The sequence below is a fragment of the Petromyzon marinus genome, chromosome 27 (genome assembly GCF_048934315.1).
Source record: "Petromyzon marinus isolate PM22_M1 ecotype Great Lakes invasive population chromosome 27, UKy_Petmar_22M1.pri1.0, whole genome shotgun sequence".
Lineage (NCBI taxonomy): Eukaryota > Metazoa > Chordata > Hyperoartia > Petromyzontiformes > Petromyzontidae > Petromyzon > Petromyzon marinus.
Genome location: NC_133693.1, coordinates 8265099 through 8284879, shown reverse-complemented (window position 1 = coordinate 8284879; position 19781 = coordinate 8265099). Strand labels below are relative to the sequence as shown.

General features: G+C 45.8%; 2 protein-coding genes across 8 annotated transcripts in view; one reads left to right on the top strand and one right to left on the bottom strand.

The window, feature by feature from the left end:
• The window catches only part of LOC116946554 (protein tyrosine phosphatase type IVA 1-like), a 68481-nt gene extending 64299 nt beyond the window's left edge, over positions 1-4182 (top strand). For all 3 annotated transcript variants that reach the window (XM_076070109.1, XM_032961558.2, XM_032961559.2), the window contains exons 5-6: positions 810-884; positions 2964-4182. In XM_076070109.1, the coding sequence (XP_075926224.1) occupies positions 810-884; positions 2964-3081 (193 nt within the window). In that variant the 3' untranslated portion in view covers positions 3082-4182. The remainder of the gene's footprint in view (positions 1-809; positions 885-2963) is intronic.
• EYS (eyes shut homolog) overlaps positions 1-16799 on the bottom strand; it is a 539265-nt gene extending 522466 nt beyond the window's left edge. For 3 of the 5 annotated variants that reach the window (XM_032961555.2, XM_032961552.2, XM_032961557.2), the window contains exon 1: positions 16409-16799. The gene's annotated coding sequence lies outside the window, so the exon portion shown is untranslated. The remainder of the gene's footprint in view (positions 1-16408) is intronic. The other 2 variants (XM_032961553.2, XM_076070105.1) reach the window with 1 other exon arrangement.
• Between the last annotated feature and the right edge of the window lie 2982 nt (positions 16800-19781).

Genomic DNA, 19781 nt, shown 5'->3' with positions numbered 1-19781 from the left:
AAGCAGTCCATCGGCTCGCGGGCGAGGGAGCGTTGCGATTGAGCCGTGGATACGGCGCGAGGGAGGTGCCGGGAAATCTGTGCGCTCGGATCAATCGGACAAAAGGAAACAAAACCCTGCCCTTGAAGACTTAACATCAATTTGGCGCAACGCTCGCTCATGGCTCGGTCTTACTTCCCCCGTCCGAGCGTCTGCAAAGTGCTTTTTGGAAAAATAAGAATAGGTTTTACCATTTTCTTGCAATACAACAGGAGGTGTTAAGATGTTCAAACACCAAATAGAAACCTTTTGCAAGGAATTAAGTTCGCATTAACCACACACTGTGCCACACTTGTGGTGAACGTGCAGGCAAACACGCTCTGATAATGTATGCGTCGTCCATGAAACCGATTGGGCCGACACCAGACCACTTCTTCATGGCCTAGTCTCACCGGTATCAGACCAGGGAACGCCAAAAGGCGAACAGTGCAAAGGACAATGCCACACGAATCAGAGCACTTATAGCTCTGGGTGAATGAAGCCAGCTATATCATGGGAGACCTTTCATACTTAGATACTGGCAAAACAGGTACCATGATCAAGTGCTTTTTTTATTGCAAACTCCTAATGCAAAACTACATCCACCCACAAATCACCACTACATCCCTCTGCCTTAACGCCTCCGATTAGCACAGTTGGCTACGTACGGTGCGAAAAGACGTTTAACACGTCCATACCACAAACTGGTTTTGAATGACACTCTCATTATAACTTGAAATATGCATTTCCACTCGGCTGGTGACGTGACGGGCTTTGCCGTGTTCACTCAGGGCTCCGGTGTTGGTGGCGTTGGCGCTGATCGAGAGTGGGATGACGTACGAAGACGCGGTACAGTTCATCAGGCAGTAAGTCCTCGCATCACAAAGCAATATCCGTGGCTTGCTCCTCAAAAATATCATTATTCTCTTCCCGGCCCTCAATCAGGCGGCCTCAATCAATCGTGCAAGAGGACGCCCCATGTAAAAACGAGTCCAGCAAACAATTAGAGATGTCGGGCAACTGTGAAATAGGATTCCTATGGCAGTGATGGGATGTGGAAAGATTCAAATAAAGGGGCCGTCCATTAATGACGTCACGCACCTAGTGGGAGGGGGAGGGGTCAGACATTTGTGACGATTGGGGGGGGGGGTGAGAAATGTGACGTCACATCAAAATGCGCAACTTTAAATAAATATAGACACGTTCTACTTAATTACATAGACTTTTTAATAAATGTTTTCTCCACATCAGAGTGCAGCGCCACATTAAATACGCACTACAATGACAATAGTTTAAAGCGATTTGACGCATGTTTTATATATTTTTGTGGGGGGGGGGCAGAGCTTTGTGACGTCATATTTGAGGGGGGGGTCTGACTTTTTGTGATGCCGTGTGACGAGGGGGGGGGGGTCAAAAATCGTCCAAAATCGCGTGACGTCATTTATGGACGGCCCCTAATGAAATGAAGGTGGTGGATGAGAGCAGGTTGGGCGTGTTCTTTTTCTTTTTCAAAGCTGATGTGAAAGCAGCATGCCAGTGTGTAAACAAGGTCTGTGTATATTACCCCGCTAAAACATGGCGATAAAGAAATGTGGGACGGTAATGACGAAAACAAAATGGAAAACAGGTTCAAAAAGGGTGCGCTAGGAATCATTGGCGAGATGCACGCTTGGATTTGCGCCGATAGATAAAAATGAGGAACACATGGATCTGAGAATATATAGGAGTCAAAAAAATTAGGGGGGGGTGGGCAGGTTTTGGGTAAGGCGCATCTCTAAAACAAACGGTTTGACTCCTGGTGGGGCCGAGAAACACAATGGAATGGGAGGGAAAGAACCCCCTCGTGGGTCACGTCCGCTGTGGAGATGGAGCGATAGACAATTCTCGTCCGCAGGTGCGAGGTGAATTGTGACATCGTAGGTACCTTGGAGAGCAATGGTCACACAGCTTGAGAAGGCCCTAATTTTAGCAATTAAATTATGTTTGGACTGCATTGGCGTTATGTTATTTTGTCATTCCGCTCACGACCGAGGCCGAGTTAATCACCCCCGCCGGTGTGGAGGCATTCGTCTCTCGCGTCGAAGTTTGGTGTCCGAGCGCTCCAACACTGCCCCCTCGTGGCAGTGTTGGAGCGCTCTCCACTGGCCGCTCTGCGGCAGTCGTGGAAATTCCACATTCGCCGTGGTCGGGAGCAGTAATTCCGTAGGGCAGTCGATCATCATTTGACTACGCACAGGAGGTGGTGTTAAGCCATGTGTGGCAAACCCATGCCTTCGATTCATCGGACTCTTTGGTGGCTTTCGGTAAAGTCACGTGACTCCTTGGTTCTTTCGGTAAAGTCACGTGACTCCTTGGTTCTTTCGGTAAAGTCACGTGACTCCTTGGTTCTTTCGGTAAAGTCACGTGACTCCGCCGAAAGACCCCAAGACTATTGATTCCTGCAGTCACGAAAAAAACTTCAAATCAAGATCGATTCATTACGTTGGCAGTGACGGTGGACAAGGGGACAGGTGCAAATGCGTTTAAATTGCAACCCACCGAGCTGCAAGGTGGCCAGAACATAAGAGTATGAGCAAGTGAACCGAACACGTCTGTCCAGAGATTTGACCGATATCCCCCCCCCCCCCGCCATGTGCGAGTTTTCTCCGGGCGCTCTGGTTTCCTCCAACACGTGCCACCTCATTTCAGAATGAAATTGGCCAAAATATTATCCTGCAGGACCCCCCCCCCGCCCCTCCTGAAAATAAGTTAAGAATATGTAAGACTGTGCCAGGATTAAAACAAAGATGTACTTTTTTTTTCATAAGACCAAAATGGAGCTTCTTATTGGCTTGGGAGTAAATACATAAATAAAAAAATGTTGAACTTGAACTTATTTCGCACCATGCGTAGCCAACCTTGCTAAATCGGAGCTGATGATTGCCCTCTGGTTACTGCCCCTACAGAAAGCGACGAGGGGCTATTAACAGCAAGCAGCTGCTGTACCTGGAGAAATATCGGCCCAAGATGCGACTGCGTTTCAAGGATTCTAACGGCCACAAGAACAGCTGCTGCGTCCAATAAAGAAAACAACAAAAACGAAATGTTAAAACGGACACTTGGGGAAGTGCAGAAAAAGCGAAGACACTCAACCCAAGTTCAGCGGGAGAATCAATTCAAGAAAGGCTGGAAGAGGAGACGCGGGCGCCCTGCCACTGCTTCAGTTACGGTTGGCGCAGAGGGCAAGCTGTCAACCGGGAAGGAGATATGAAATGTGGACCTTGAACAACAACCAGCATTGATTATGCAATCAACAAGTTAACCTGAAAAAAAGTTATTGCCCTCCAGAAAATGAATCCATTAAAATTTGACAAAACCCATAGTACCGGTGTAATACCACGAGCAGTTGCTTCAAGCAGTGTTTGTTGTGAATGTCGAATTGTGGAATATGAATGAACGGAGGAAGGAGGTGCATGCTGTCGTCTGCGGGTGGTCACACCGTGTGCGGCAGCTGAAGTGGAAACACTTGACGAAAAGATTCGCCTGCCCACTCCATCAGCTTCAAGGTTCTCTGCAAAAACGCTACAATCGAGAGCCCCCCCTCCACAACTAACATCACAAGGATTCTCAAAACACGTTACTTCACTTCTGTACTGAAAATGTTGTTGATCAATGAACAAAAACAAGATAAAATCAGCAGCCAGTCGACGAATTCCAAGTAAAACGCATTTCAAAGCTGTATTCTCTCCATCGTTTTGCTGGAAACTGAAAAGAACTCTTAAATTTCTACACCAAAATGTAAAAGAAAGGAGCCATTTTTTTAACAAAGACTGCCACTGCTTTCTTGTCGATGCAATCCGCAGAAAAAAACATTTGTATTTCAATACCGTTCTGAAATATCAAAACATTTCAGATGTTCTTGCATAAAACAATTAAAAGGGCCATAAACCTTGTAATATTTTTTGATAATGTAATTGAGATGTGAAGGAACAGGTATGTGAATAAAAACTGTTATTTTAACTGTTTGATATCAGACTATGAAATGATATACATGTAGTGACGTTGCCTAATACTGTAAATCTGCACTTTTTACGTATGTATTTTTAAAAGCTCAGATTGTTTGAAAGACTGACTCAGCTATTCAAAATAAAACCACACACACACACTTTGTGCCTTCCATGACGAGATCATGTAAACAGCATTGCAATGCAATTTAAGAGCGAGACTGCAAGGGGGCGCGGTTCAGTCTGTGGGCTCAAGCTACTCGGGTCAAGAGGTTGCGAACATTTGGTCACTGTGCGAGTTTTTAAAATTTTCAAAAAGAACTGGGACAGCAAAAATGGCAATAGAAACCCGTGGGTGGAATTCGGATTAAATTATTTGTCCATGTGCTACTGTATCAAAGGCATGATCGGTGCTCAGTCTGGAGTTTGCAGGTTAAACAAATTATCCAGGTGATACTGCGTTGGCAGTGGTCCACCGACTTTGCTCATTAACGCCACCTAAAAACAAGTACAGAATAGGAGGCGTTTCGGCACATGTGCTATGAAGAAGGCCCATTGCCCAAATCGTCACCTATGATATACTTTAACTTTTAAGGCCATGGTGTTAAGACTAATGTGTTAAGTTTTTTTTTTGGTATTTCACTGGGTAGACCTCAAATGGTCCATTTGAAATGCTTATCGCAATTTAAATTTCTAAACGCAATAACATATGTACGTTAAACCATAAGTGAGCATTAAAAAGAAATGCATTGTCACATATTTAATAGGTGGCTACCCTAACATACAGAAGGTGTGGTGTCATAATATAACTGATAAATACAGTTTGTTTTAAACAATGTAATATCTTTCAGCCCTTCGCTAATCCACTGCTGAGGAAAGGACTCGGCATGCTGAATGAGTTATGCGACTTATCTGATCGTATTTCACCATGCTGGTACTTGACAAGACTGAATTTTTAAAAAAGCAAATCTGCATGTTTTATTCATTAGGCATCCCCTAAAAAGTAGCCAATGCGATCTTGTGACTTATGGTGCTCACAAGATGCACCAGTCAAAGTTTGGAGCGGTAGGCAAAAGGTGGCTCCGGTCTTTTACTGGACTTGAACCCCCAGCCAAAGCTAAGGACTCACAAACACAGAGGCCACATCATCCCGAGACCGGAGTTTGAGGCCAGAGCACCCACCAAATTACACAATCCGCTTCTCCGGTATCAGCATGGTCACTGAAGTACTCAAAAACAAAACAAACAGAAACGTATAAAAGAAACAAGTTATAAGCCATAATTGTCAGCCAATGGACATATTGCAAATACATTGTCAATGTATTTCAATAATATATTTGGCACACACACTCTCTCCTGCAAGGCATGCAGCAGTCTCGTGGTATGGGCAAGGCAAGTGTTTAAACCGTTGATTAAGCGGACGCCAGTGTGATATTACTCTCGGCCCTTCAGTCAACGAGACTTGCGACTGCCGTCAAGGAGATACAAACTGAAATAGACTTTGTGCCTACATGCGGAAAGCACGGTTTGAATGTCAACGAGGTTTAGAAAAAAAACAGTCAAACAAGTATCTTCACATGCCACCTCCAGCACACACACACACACACACGTGTGCATGCTCGCAAGCCTTTGGGCTAGTCTGGCTGGTGGCTCCCCTTTGCACTGCAGGACTCTGTACAGATATACCCCCGCCTCAAGCTACCTAGCAGTGCAGAGGTCACTTAACCAGAAAAAAAAAAGTCCCCGTAGCAAGGGCATCTGTAAATACTAAAAAAACACTCCTGTCTGACACGAGCATTTGGCTATCAATGACCGAACTTTGAAGGGCACAAGCAGATGGTGTAAACGGAGCGTTGTGGGAATCACAGACAAGACATTTCCTCCGCTTGCCTTCAAATTTCTGCCCTTGATAAATGAAAAAGAAAGCGTGTAACCGATCAATCGATTTAATATTGACTCTTGCGCTCAGGATACACACGTAGAATTTGTGCGAGTGGGAATCGATTACTCTGCTATATTTATTATGTGTATGCATAAAAAAGTGAGTGATGGAGCAAAGGCGATTGTACAAAATGGGACAGGTGGAATGCAGAAAGAATGCTAAAGGAGATGGAAAGAGACAAAATGGAGAAAGTTATTCTCGAATGTTACGACGACCTTGATTCGTGACAATTCATCGAATGGGGGGGGGGGGGGGTGAATCGTTCAAGCGTGTCGTGAAATAAGACGTCCAGTGCTTACAGGGTCAAATCGGTCTTGTGAGTTGCACGCAATAATGGGGGGGGGGGGCCTCAATAAAGTCGAAGCTTGTGTCAAGGCTTGTGTGTACACACGCAGTGCATTCTGTCTTTTCTGTGAGAGGCCACGTCGGGTCAGAGATACTTTTTTTAAAGTTAAGAAAAAAACGCTCAACTTGCAGCAATCATTTGACGGAAGCTCCGTTAAGCACCAACTAACACACACACACGTATGTATGTATGTAGAACCGTACATATGCAACCGTGCTAATCGGAGGTGCGGGGGAAGGACAACAAACTCCTTATCAGCCCCGTTCGAGACTAAATATATATAGGTTCAATGTCGCAGCACGGTAAAAAAAAAACTCCAGCCAATCGTAGGCCAGTTGCCTTCATTAAAAGCGGTGCACGCGGTTGATCGCAGCCGAGCCAAGTTAGTCTGCACTGGTATTTCGAACACAATATATGGCACGCGGAACAATGGTGCCTCGTTAAATAATCGTCGGGAGAAGAGGAAATGACCAGGATGTCGCTGGTGAATAGCGGCGAGTTTGGCAGATCAGCTGGGCTACCAATTGCGATGCAAGTTCAATTCCCGGTCAACCGAGATGAAACTTCTTAATGGCCTCTATTGTCCCTGGGACGGTACAGATTTGTTTGTTAACATGCTATCTAGATTACTGCTGTACAATTATTAACATTTTAAACACCCGTTAGGATGTATTCGTCTATGTGTTATACGTATTTATTAATAGCAGGTACCGTAAAAATAGTATTTATTAGCCGCCTAAAGGGATAACATGGCCAAACATTTTTGGGCAACTCGCCTTCACCGATACAAAATTAACCTCATTTGTTCAGCCAGCAGAGCGTCAGTGAATCTCAACCTTTTTAGGAGGGTTCTACATTGGGATGTTTGACCGAATCCACTGATGAGTGTTCAAGTGGGAGAAACGACAATGATTGTAGAGAAAACCAGTGCACTTGAAGGGTTAACGGAACTCCACACAGATAGATTCAATAATCCATTGCTGTACTACCATCTAAAAATGGGCAACTCTACAACTCACAACTCAGAGAAAACCACACTTTTAATATAAAACAAGCCATGCCAATCCAAAAAAAACCGATTATGGAAGCCATGCCCATGATTATATACAGTACATTAAAATATAATCGCCTCCTATGCACGAAACAAAGCCAAGCACGATAGTACACAAGCTTCCGATCAAGCACTTCGGGAGGCACGGGTTGATGGATCACACAGACTTGGTGAAAATACCAACGTTGGACTATGGAGAGAGAGACGGGAGATGGCAGGGCATCAAAGAGAAACGTGAATCGTCTGGGCGACGCGTAGGGTGGTTTTCTCCCACGTAAGCATAAGATTTGCATTGTGCATTTCCGACCCCATGCAAGACTAAGTGAATGTAATTGTTAAAAAAAAAGTCCTGAATTTCATTGAGATTTTTCTGGCTTAATCTCCATATATATAAAAAAAAGGCAAAGTTGTGAATGTGTATCTGTTCAAAATGTTTAGCGTACTTCCCGACATGCAACAAACGGGAAATATGCCATCTGGGTACTTTACAGACTGTACACCATGCAAAAATTAAAAAAATACACTTTTTTGGGGGGGGGGGGTGGGGGGAGCTCAATAATGTATATATTTTTTTGCACAGCAAGTGAGCTGTGACGTCAAATCTGTCACGTGACCCGCGCATGTGGAGGCGTAACGCATTGTAGTGTAGTGGTTAGCGCGCTGCGCTACGAACCCGGCGACCCGAGTTCGAATCCCGCTCACGGCCACCACCGGTGACGATTATTTTTACCGGTCCTGGGCCTCCCCTAGGTCGACTCAGCATCAAACGAGTAACTGCTCTGCTATGTGAAGATCGCCACTGGGGAGACAAAGGCGGCCGGGCGTGGTGAATCCAAGTCCCGGGCGAAGCCGGATATTAAAGGTAGTAAAGGATAAAAAATAAAACAGTTGATTTTGGATATCGACACTGATAGCATTGCTGTGGAAACATTCCCATTGTAGGGGTAGGGGGGCGGGGGACACGTGAGATGATTTGTCTGTATCGGTGGAGACTTTATTAGGCGGCTAATAAATACAAATGTTATGTTACCTGCCGTTTCGAAACGTGTATAAACATATCGACGGTTAAATCTAAGCAGTGGTTGAATGCTAAGAATTGTAACAACAGAAGTCTAAAATAGCATAATTGGAAACTCCTTTGCCAGTAGCAAAATATGCTCATTGTTTCCCCCCCCCCCCCCCCCCCCAAGGACAGTGCAAACATTATCCTTGTAAAAAAAGATTTCAGTTTTGTTGCCCGATTAAAAAAAGGGTAAAAATTTAATTATCTAAATAGCATGTTAAAAAAAAAACTGTACCGTCCATTGAGATGAGCAGAATAATTAAAGCAATCAGCACACTGCTTAATTATTAACCAAACAAACAATGTGAATTTGAATACCGACCCGAAGCACGCACATTATGCAACAGTACAATGCGATGGTACAAACAAATCATTCAAATATGTTTATTCTCCTGAGGACTTGTTTTTGCCCAGGCTGCATTGTACTTACAACCGCTCCGTGTGTCATGATCGCGAGTTTTCCCAAAATTAGGCGTGGAGGGACTTTGTTTTTGTGATTAATTATTACTTTGTATTCAATGCGTGGAAATACTTTGTCTTTTTTTGATTGTGTGTTTTGCTGTGGGGTGGGGTCCGATGTTTTTTCTCATCCTTCTGAAGCAACTAAATAAAAATGAGAGTTTATAAATACACACACGAAGACAAAGATCCCCCGTTTAGCCTTCACGGGTTGTTGGGGCAAGTGCTGTTAGCGATCACTTAATGAAAGCTGGCACGGTACAGAAATCTGAATATTTATTTATACTGGAGGAATCCGATTAGCTGCTATAAAGCTCTTTTTCACAAATGTCTAGTAGGGGCAGAACGTGACAACAAGGGGAGCACGCTGGACCAGTTTTGCCTCCCTAGCGGTGATGTTCACGCACCGCACCAGGTACCGATTTGGGATCGAGCCGACCGAGGCGAGGCCCAGGCCCGGTTGAGATCATGGGCACTTGGTGTTGGCCTATACGGGTGATCAAAGACAAAGATCACCCGTATAGCTTTAACAGACAGATGGGGCAAGTGCTGTTAGCGAGCACCTATGAAGGCCGGCACAGCACACGAGGGGGTGGGTGGGCCAGCACCACGCCTGACCGCCTTTGTCTCCCCAGTGGCGATGTTTAAACACCGCACCAGGTACTCATTTGAGGCCGAGTCAACCTACGGGAGGAGACCCAAGACCGGTTCAGAAAATCGTCACTGGAGTGTTGGCCGTGAGCGGGCAACGAACTCGGATCGCCGGGTTCGTAGCGCATTGTGCTAACCGCTACACTACCGCTCCCCGCATATATATCACACACACATATACCCCTGTTTGATAACATCCAGTCAGAAATGGTGGCGCGCGTCTGTGATCTAGTACTCTAGGAGGCAAGGGTTGGTGGATTACAACGAAAATTGTGAAGCTGCCGCATCAACCGGGACGGAATGTGGCCCAGCAGATGTCAATACATCACACCGATGTGAGTGGACCTTTGGGAGAGATATCCCCTGGGTTTTCTCTGGGTACCCGGGCTTCCTCTCACTTGCCACTCATTAAATGGTATTGGCATCCAAAATGTAAAAGGCGTGTCTGAAAAAAAGGTGTCTCGGGACGGGGTGAATATTTCCCTGGATAAACAAAGGGCATTGTTCATATAACAAAATATACCATACACATTAATAGATCAGAATCAGTCAGTCATGTTCGTCATGTAAACATTTAAGCGGATGCATTTTACACAGGAAACCTGAATGCATCGGCCATGTCAAACTATAAAAAAACACACTACATCCGTGGGTGCATTGATGATCATGTACTCTTTACACCGGAATGCCTCGTTGAGTCTCAAGAATAATTTTCTCGAGTTTCTGGCCTTGCATTGTTTCCCAAAACACTTTATTTCGTTTAGGTCGAATTAACTTTTGCATGCGGGAGCAAGTTGAAAATTACCAACTTGCTGCATCGCCTTCTACAGGCATCTCGTGTTGTTCTGGGTGTTGTTCTGGGTGGCCATCGATCAAACAATGGATGAGGGGGGCTGAGCCTTCAGTCGTGGGGGAGGGGGGCGCAAATCCGCTTTTAGCCCCCTATGTACGTAATGGGGGGAAGGACAAACTAAAAAACAAAAAGGCAGTTCCAAAGAAATTAGTTTTCAATCTAGATGGAAAGTGCATAGCTCCAGTGGCTCCCTAATATCGGAAAGGAAGAGCGTTCCAGACGGCCGCAGAAGCGCGCACCTGAAAGCGCACGATGCAGGTGAGAGTCTTTGTTCGGTGACTTAACAAAAGCCGCTGCTGCTGCGATAACGCCCGGAAGTTCGCGTGATGATTTATGCTCCCCGACGAGATGAGCGAGGCATTGTGGGCCCCAAAGGGCTTACGGGGGAGGCCGAGCCTCACCCTCCACCTCACTCAGACCATGGCGACTGCAACTCTTTTGACCCCTCTCCCGTGGTTACCCCTATAACCCCGTGCCTACAGAAGCCACTGCCATTGTCACAACACCCAGAGAGAGAGACGTCAAGAAGCGCAACGCCAGCATCACCTCCTGGAGATGCGGTGCTTTTTTTTGCTCTCGTCAGAAAATGTTCTCCCTCTCCACTCTCATCAGTCATCGTCGCGCGCGCTGCCAAGAAATGCTTTAATCTGCTCCTCGTGCACACTCTCACGATGATGGATTTGCAGCTTTTTCCAAAGTGCAGGGTGAATTCATTACAAAATAGAATGCTTCCACGGCAAAACTAGGAGGGGCTTAAAGCATTACTTTAAAACTAATTTTGACCAACTTATTTTCCGTTAAGTTACTAAATAACACCATGATGAAACCAAAGCAGAGGGTTCCATTCATAAAATATGTTTGTGAAATATTGTAAAGTGTCTAAAAAAAATCGCAATAACTGCTTTTGCCAATGTTGTGGTCAAGATGGGTGGCTTACAAATTGAGGCCTGAAACTCCACCGACTTCCCATCTCTTCACGTCTGCCAGTCTTCTTCACCTCCCAAAGGAGCCGAGGTACCCCTTCAAATGGGTGTACCGGTTATAATCGTAGGGCATGGAAAGTCAGACTCCTAGCGCTCTTGTGAATCCTAAAGTTGAAAAGCAATGCTCAATAGCTCTCATGCAATTTGTATTAGACGTCTTGAATCCTACCGTTTTTCTCATTTTAAAATGCCACTCAACCACTGTCGTATCAGCAAACTAAACTTATGGGTATTCGAAAATGTCACTCTCCAGGATTAGAAAGTAGACCATTGGGGGTCCTCATATCAAAAGACAAATACAACCAGTTTAAAAATGGTCCCTTTCACAGGACATCGTATATTTAGGTGTAATTGCTAATAATCATACCTTTCACAATTTGGAATATTAAAAAATATATATATTGATGCAATTCTCAAAATGCTGCACCAAGGTAATGGATATTTTTTTAGGTCTCTTTCAGAGATGGTACGAGCTGCAGTGCATAAAAGAAATGTAGCCGGTGGCACGGCAAGGTGTGAATGACAACACTTCATAAGGAAGAGCTGCAACTACGCTGGATTAAGGTACACGTCAACATGGATTAACGCGTCAGATGGGAGGTACTCGCCCATATGGCAACTGCAGGATTACTTCCTCCTTTTGTAGATTTAAAAGACTCCTTTGAAATTTCGCATGTTATAGATATTTGATGTAGCATGCTTATATAAACAAAACTGGGCACCCCATCTTTGGTGAGAGAAGAACCCAACAGTGTCATGGTTATAAATCACACCTTATATTCCACTCAGGAATCCCATCCCTGGGGCCGAGGGCAACAGCATTCGCAGCAGCGGGGAGCAGCATTTGACGCATTAGCAAGATTAGTCCATCGGCATAGGAATTCAAGCACCACGTTGAGATTAAAGGAGGAATGTTCATCGCTTGGCCCACGAGTCGGTCACATTTTTTTTTCAGCGCACTCTGCGAACGGGTTCATTTGAAACTAAATATTTCCCGGTCTCTCTTTTTTCTTGTACACCCGATACCGTTTTCACCGACTGTCCGCCGCAAGGACATGCACGCGGGATAACCGCATCGGGGCTTCTCAATCTCAAATCGTACGGCCCTCCCCACAGTCCACTCTCTCCATTGTACACTTACTTTTTGTGTGCATTTAGTTTGTTGTCATTCCCCTTGCACATACGGTTAGCACGGTTGACTACGTACGACGCAAAAGAAGTTCAACATACATACCTAAGGGTTCGTCAGTTTAACACGTAGGCTTTTGCGACCAATATCATCCATAACATAGGTTTTTTTGGGGGGTGTTAGATTGCATAAATATAAATGTGTGGATTTGCTCTCCAACACACCGTTGTGCTGTGCTAGAAACGAATTGGCATGTTCCGTTTACGTGACGAACCTTACTGATTGGCTGTCGGGTGGTGGCGTGTTTAACGGCACATTTGTATTTACGTGATCCAACCCAAAAGACTACGGCGACCACAAAGCTGGAATAACTCAACACTGGTAGACGACACTGGCCCATCATTGAGAACATTTGAAAGAGCGCTTTTTTGAAGTAACAATATTGTTTTACAGATTTTGCAAATACTCATCATCCGTGGATAGTCAAGACGAGGAATGCAGCTGTTAGTTCAACAAGGCTCAACTAAACTCGAGCACAGAAGTTCATATCCCAGTCGGGATAAAACTCAGGCGTAGAATCGATTCAGACGCCGTTATGCTCAGAATAACATTGGCAAAAGCCAATAAAAGTAAACAAACCGTGGGACAAATACAAATCAAAGGTATCATATTAGACTGAAATAGACGATTCCCGCGTGACCAATGGGAGCCAGAGAAGAGAACGCACCGCTGAGGACGCAAACGACAGAGGATAGGGCGAGGCCCCCTGTATGCAGCAGTGGATAAACCATGGATGTTGGTTAGAATGTCCACATCAACATCAGCCAAGGGTCACTCACAAGCGCAGCAGCAGCACCTGGGTGATGCTGCTGCTGCTCTTGTCAACGGGAAGTCAGGAAAACTGGTTGCCATCACAGGAATGTGGAATTTCCACAATCAAAGACAAGCACTACAACGGTGCTCATTTGTACATGAAGGGGACACTTATTTAAACGTTGGCAAAACTGCGAGCTTGACAAATTAATTGACAACAGTACAATTCCAGATGATATATCTCCATATATATAAAAGGCAAAGTTGTGAATGTGTGTCTGTTCAAAATGTTTAGTGTACTTCCCGGCAAGCAAACTTGAAATTTGCCATGTGGGTACTTTCCAGACTGTACACCATGCAAAAAAATATATTTTTTTAAAACACTTTTTTTATTTTTTGCATATATTTTTTGCACGGCAAGTGAGCTGTGACGTCAAATCTGTCACGTGACCCGCGCATGTGGAGGCGTAACGCATTGTAGTGTAGTGGTTAACGCGCTGCGCTACGAACCCGGCGACCCCAGTTCGATTCCTGCTCACGGCCACCACCGGTGACGATTATTTTTACCGGTCCTGGGCCTCCCCTAGGTCGACTCAGCATCAAACGAGTAACTGGTGTGTGGTGTGTGAACATCGCCACTGGGGAGACAAAGGCCGCGGGCGTGGTGAATCCAAGTCCTGGGCGAAGCCGTGTAGCACAGCTAGTTATATATAAACACAAAAATGACAATCTTGATTTTGAAGCTTTCGTGACTGCAGGAATCCATACTTTTGTTTCTTTCGGTAAAGTCACGTAGTTAGAAATAAAGTAAAAATAAAAACAAATCACGACGTTACGTTCGCAACACAAGCGGTCGTCATCAGGCCTGGCAACTCTGTAAAACACGACCTCGCTTCTGCTGCGATCGAAACGTCGTGATTTGTTTTTATTTTATTGCCAACTACGTGACTTTACCTAAAAGAACCAAAGAGAACACAAATTCTAGACTAGAAGCTTTCGTGACTGCAAGGATCCATAAAGTCACGTGACTTTGCCGAATCAAAACCAAAGAGTCCACAAATTACAACACGGGTTAAATTCCATCTTCTCACTCCACTCCCGTAACCGGTCACCCACCCGCGAGCCCTCCCCCCCCCCCACGGTTCCCCAGCGGTAACCGCGCGCCACACCGCAGACGTCACGCCCCGTGAACCGGACCGCTGGCGGGGTCACGCAGCTGACAGGTGAACACGGATCAGTGGCGGTGTACACACACCAGCCTGCTCGGTCAAATCGTGCGTCCTCGCTCTTTAACAACAACAACACAAAAAAAGACAATTTGCCCCTGGAAGCATAGCAAACATAGCTTACACCCCCACCCCCCGTCGCCTCCACTTTGCGCCTACCGGAACCCCCAGGACGTGACTCTGTGATGAGGCATTGGCCACCTCGTGTTAACGCGAACGTAAAGTGTTGCTCTCGCCGGAGACAATGAACACTCTCGGGCGGACGAGGGGAGGGGGGTGTTCACGCGACTGTGTGTCCAAACAGGATTTTTGCGGAACCGATTTGAACGCTTCATTATTACGTAAAATGTAGCCATCTGCTCCCTGTCTTGCGCATGGAAATGTTCTGGAGACAAATATCTGCTGGCCACGACGAGGAGGGCTTATTGGGCTTTACCTGGTAAAGTAAAAAATAGCTTGGTTGTATTTGTTTTACCCTTCCTATACGTTGCACTCCTGTATCGTTTGTGTATTGTTTGTTGTTATAACGTTCTGACCCCGTGCCCCTACTGGACATGTGAAAAAAGCTTTATAGCTCATCGGATTTCTCGATGAAAAAGAACTCTTCTGATTCTGCTTCAGGAGAGAGTTGGTGAACGTTTGCTGTTCCTCCTCTTGAAGGAGCGCCGACGACAGTGGTTTACTGTGTGGTCCGAAGTTTGAGTTGCGTGGCCACAATCACATTAATGAGCTAGCAACTATTTGTTTTATTAATTATAACAATGTATAAAGTAATCAATTTTATTCTCAGCCATTGCCAATCCACCGCTGAATGAAGGCTTTCCCACGCTTGCAGCCATCGGGATTTAACCATACTTCACCACATTGGTCAATGTGGATTGGCGATTAGGGTGGCCCTATAACCAGTCCAGATATCACTCGCCAGAGAGACGCCTTTAAGAATTAGGTATGATGTATTTAAAAGAGCCGTTACATAGAAGAGAGATCGGGAAGATATACATTTCAGAAAAGCGATAAAAGAAGTCATTAGACAGGAATAATTTAAAAATATAAACGAGTTGGAAGACATGACAAGAATGAAATCAGAAGATGAATATGGCACAGAAGTTGGGCACAATTTTGATTTAAAGCTTTCGTGACTGCAGGAATTCATATTCTTGGTTCTTTCGGTAAAGTCACGTAGAAGGCAAACAATAATAAAAATATAAAACAATAAAATTCTCACGACGTTTCGACTGAAACACAATTTTCTTGCTGTGGTTTTGACACCTGATGATGACTGCTTGTGTTGCAGTCGAAACGTCGTGAGAATTTTATTGTTTTATATTTTTATTATTTTATTGTTTCCCTTCTACGTGACTTCACCGAAAGAACCAAGAATAGAAGTTGGGCACAGAAGTTTCGCAGTTGTCAGCTCACTGAACTCGGCGAACGAAGTGGCATTCAGGACCCCTTCACCAACTAACAATTACTGTGAAGCAAGGTCAAACAATCCCCCACAAGCCGGAGGCCGTGTGTAAGAAGGCCTTCATCCAGCGTTGGATCTATGTATGTTGAACTTCTTTTGCACCGTACGTAGCCAACTGTGCTCATCGGAGATTCCTTGCCGCTGCTCTTCCAGTTGTCTTGTGGCTCGAGGCAGCGATGTCCACATTCATTTTCAACGGCTAATACGCGTACATTTACTTAAGCGACATCAACAACACCGATGCGACGCAAGGATTTCACTTTGAATATAAAAACCGCTCCGTTCACACGAGCGTCTCGCAGACAAAACGAACTGCTGCTGCTGCTGCTACAGCGGCTGCCTGTTCACGAAACGCGCTCAGTAACACATTGCGCTGTGGGACACAGATGCGCGCGTGCGTTCGTGAAGCCGATCGCGTCGTACCTGTCTGTTCGTTGCATAGCGTTCACAATATGCAAGGGTCCGGAGTGTCCCTTGCGAACGTTGCCGAGTGAATGCGGAGGTGTGCGGCTCCTTACCTTGTTGCCACCCTCGTAATAACGAAGTTTAATTTGCACTCCCGGTCCCGATTGCTTTAGCAACCCACGTGTTGTTAATTAGTTGGGCGTCGCTCCGCCCCTCCACACACCTCCGATTAAGCACGGTTGGCTGCGTACGGTGCGAGAGAAGTTGCCCATACTTTACATACACGCTGTGCTGTCTGGATTATTCTCCTTTGGTGGTATTAATGCAAAGTGGTTGATTTATTGTTGAAATGGAGTAAACTTTGAAATGAACGCGTGATTGTTGTTCACTCCATCGCTCTCTCGGCATTAGGAATGGCGAGTCACGCGGGGAGTGGCACAGGCCGCGAATTGCGATTTCACATTTGCCGGCTGCGAGCGGCGATCTATCGTGGCACGTGCTGGTTTTCACTATCAACAATCGCCATCAACAATCGTGGCACGTGCTTGTTTTCGCTATCAACAAATCGCCATCAACAATTGTGGCACGTGCTTGTTTTCGCTATCAACAATCGCCATCAACAATTATGGCACGTGCTTGTTTTCACTATCAACAATCGCCATCAACAATCGTGGCAAGTGCTTGTTTTCGCTATCAACAATCGCCATCAACAATTATGGCAAGTGCTTGTTTTCGCTATCAACAATCGCCATCAACAATTACGGCACGTGCTTGTTTTCGCTATCAACAATCGCCATGAACAATCGTGGCAAGTGCTTGTTTTCGCTATCAACAATCGCCATCAACAATTATGGCACGTACTTGTTTTCGCTATCAACAAATCGCCATCAACAATCGTGGCACGTGCTTGTTTTCGCTATCAACAAATCGCCATCAACAATTGTGGCACGTGCTTGTTTTCGCTATAAACAATCGCCAACAACAATTGTGGCACGTGCTTGTTTTCACTATCAACAATCGCCATCAACAATCGTGGCACGTGCTTGTTTTCGCTATCAACAATCACCATCAACAATCGTGGCACGTGCTTGTTTTCGCTATCAACAATCGCCATCTTCAATTGTGGCACGTGCTTGTTTTCGCTATCAACAATCGCCATCAACAATCGTGGCACGTGCTTGTTTTCGCTATCAACAATCGCCAACAACAATTGTGGCACGTGCTTGTTTTCGCTATCAACAATCGCCATCTTCAATTGTGGCACGTGCTTGTTTTCGCTATCAACAATCGCAATCAACAATCGTGGCGCGTGCTTGTTTTTGTACGTATTCGTGCCACTTGGGATTTAACAAATGTCCCTTTAATCACCGATCGACTCGTTCGATCAACGATTCAAGATTCCACTTCAGTATTTTAACTGCTAATTGTTTGTGCTGCAATAGAAATTGGTCCACGCTAAATTGTTCCCTTACGGTATTGGGGGGAAATCAGTCATATTTTCTATGGTACAGACTGCTTCAAAACAATGTTAACACTTACATGGAACTATTGTATTTGATGGAAAACATTGCACCCTCCCCGGGTAAAGTTTATGAAATGGTACTTTGGGGCCGTCCATAAATGACGTCACGCACCTAGTGGGAGTGGGGGTCAGACATTTGTGACGATGTGTGACGAGGGGGAGGGGGGGTTGAGAAATGTGACGTCATATCAAAATGCACAACATTAAATAAATATAGACAACACGTTCTACTTAATTAAATATACTTTTAAATAAATGTTTTCTCCTACAGCATCAGAGTGCAGCGCCACATTAAATACGCGCTACAATGACAATAGTTTAAAGCGATTTGAAGCATGTTTTATTTTCTTGGGGGGCGGGGGGGGGGCAGAGCTTTGTGACGTCATATTTGAGTGGGGGATCTGACTTTTTGTGACGCCGTGTGACGAAGGGGGTGGGGGGTCAAAAATCATCCAAAATCGCGTGACGTCATTTATGGACGGCCCCTTTGCCACTGGTGATCCTGCTTGGTAATCCTGTGCCTGACTGGGAGACTGCTTGGGGAATGTGGCCACGTACTCGGTTATATACAGTCGGCTGTGACAGATAGAGATGGTCGTGGAGATTATTTGACCATACTTATGTATGTTGAACTTCTTTCGCACCGTACGTAGCCAACCGTGCTAATCGGAGGTTCACGGAGGGGGGGGGGGGGAAGGACAACAAACGATACACAAAAAGCAGTCCCAAAGAAATGGAGTTTCAATCTCGATTTAAAAGCGCACAGCTCCAGTGACTTCCTAATAAATACTGATCTGGTCGGTGAAAGAAATTCTATTTCCCTCCACTGAACATTTATCAAATTTCACCCGGCTAAATTCCACTTTGGAATTCCATACAATCGTAGCCCCTCCTCCCCAGATCTGTTACAACGTTGCTCAAGTCAATAAACGTGTCACACTCTTTATCCGTAGGTGTTTAGAGTGCTGTTTGTTGCTGGCCGCTTTGACGTTTTGGGGCTTTTGTGCTCAGCAACGGCACCGCGTGGCTTTCGCTGCCAGGCCATTGGCCGCCCAAATGTCAGCACTTTGGAAGGCCACAATTATTATTATTATTGTTATACTGGTAGGAACCTCCTGGTTACAACACCAGCAGCCCACAGGTGATTATTGTTGTGTCCGTCCGTCGTGCATCCAAAATGGGAGGGGTGGGGCTGGGTGGAGAGGGGAGGGTGGGGAGGGGCTGGGTGGGGAGGGTGGGGAGGGGCTGGGTGGGGAGGGGAGAGTGGGGAGGGGAGGGTGGGGAGGGGCTGGGTGGGGAGGGGAGGGTGGGGAGGGAGGGGAGGGGCTGGGTGGGGATGGGAGGGTGGGGAGGGGCTGGGTGGGGAGGGGAGGGGCTGGGTGGGGAGGGGAGGGTGGGGAGGGAGGGGAGCGGCTGGGTGGGGAGGGGGAGGGTGGGGAGGGGCTGCGTGGGGAAGGTGGGGAGGGGCTGGTCACCCCGTGGTGCCCTTATAAAACTCAATGTTTAACCAACTCACGCCGGCTTGCGGAATACACGACGCCGCCGTTGACCCTGGCCATTGACCGAGCAACCCAACGTTCCTACCAGCTCCCTCCGCAGGAATGTGTTTATGTTGAGTTTTTTGCGTCCAGCTATGACCCATGCCTCTAACATTACCAGCTCAAGCAAGCCTGGCTGCTGTCTGGTTTAGATATTGAGACACTCAGTATCTAAACCAGACAAGATGCTTGCGCGTGTTAAAAAAAACAATGCTTTTTAAATAACGCGCTCCCAGAATGCCACGTGGCTGATGGGATGTATGCAAAATAAAATGTCATTTGACGGATCGGGTGCTTAAACGAAGAAATGTTTGGGTTTAAGAGCGCTTCA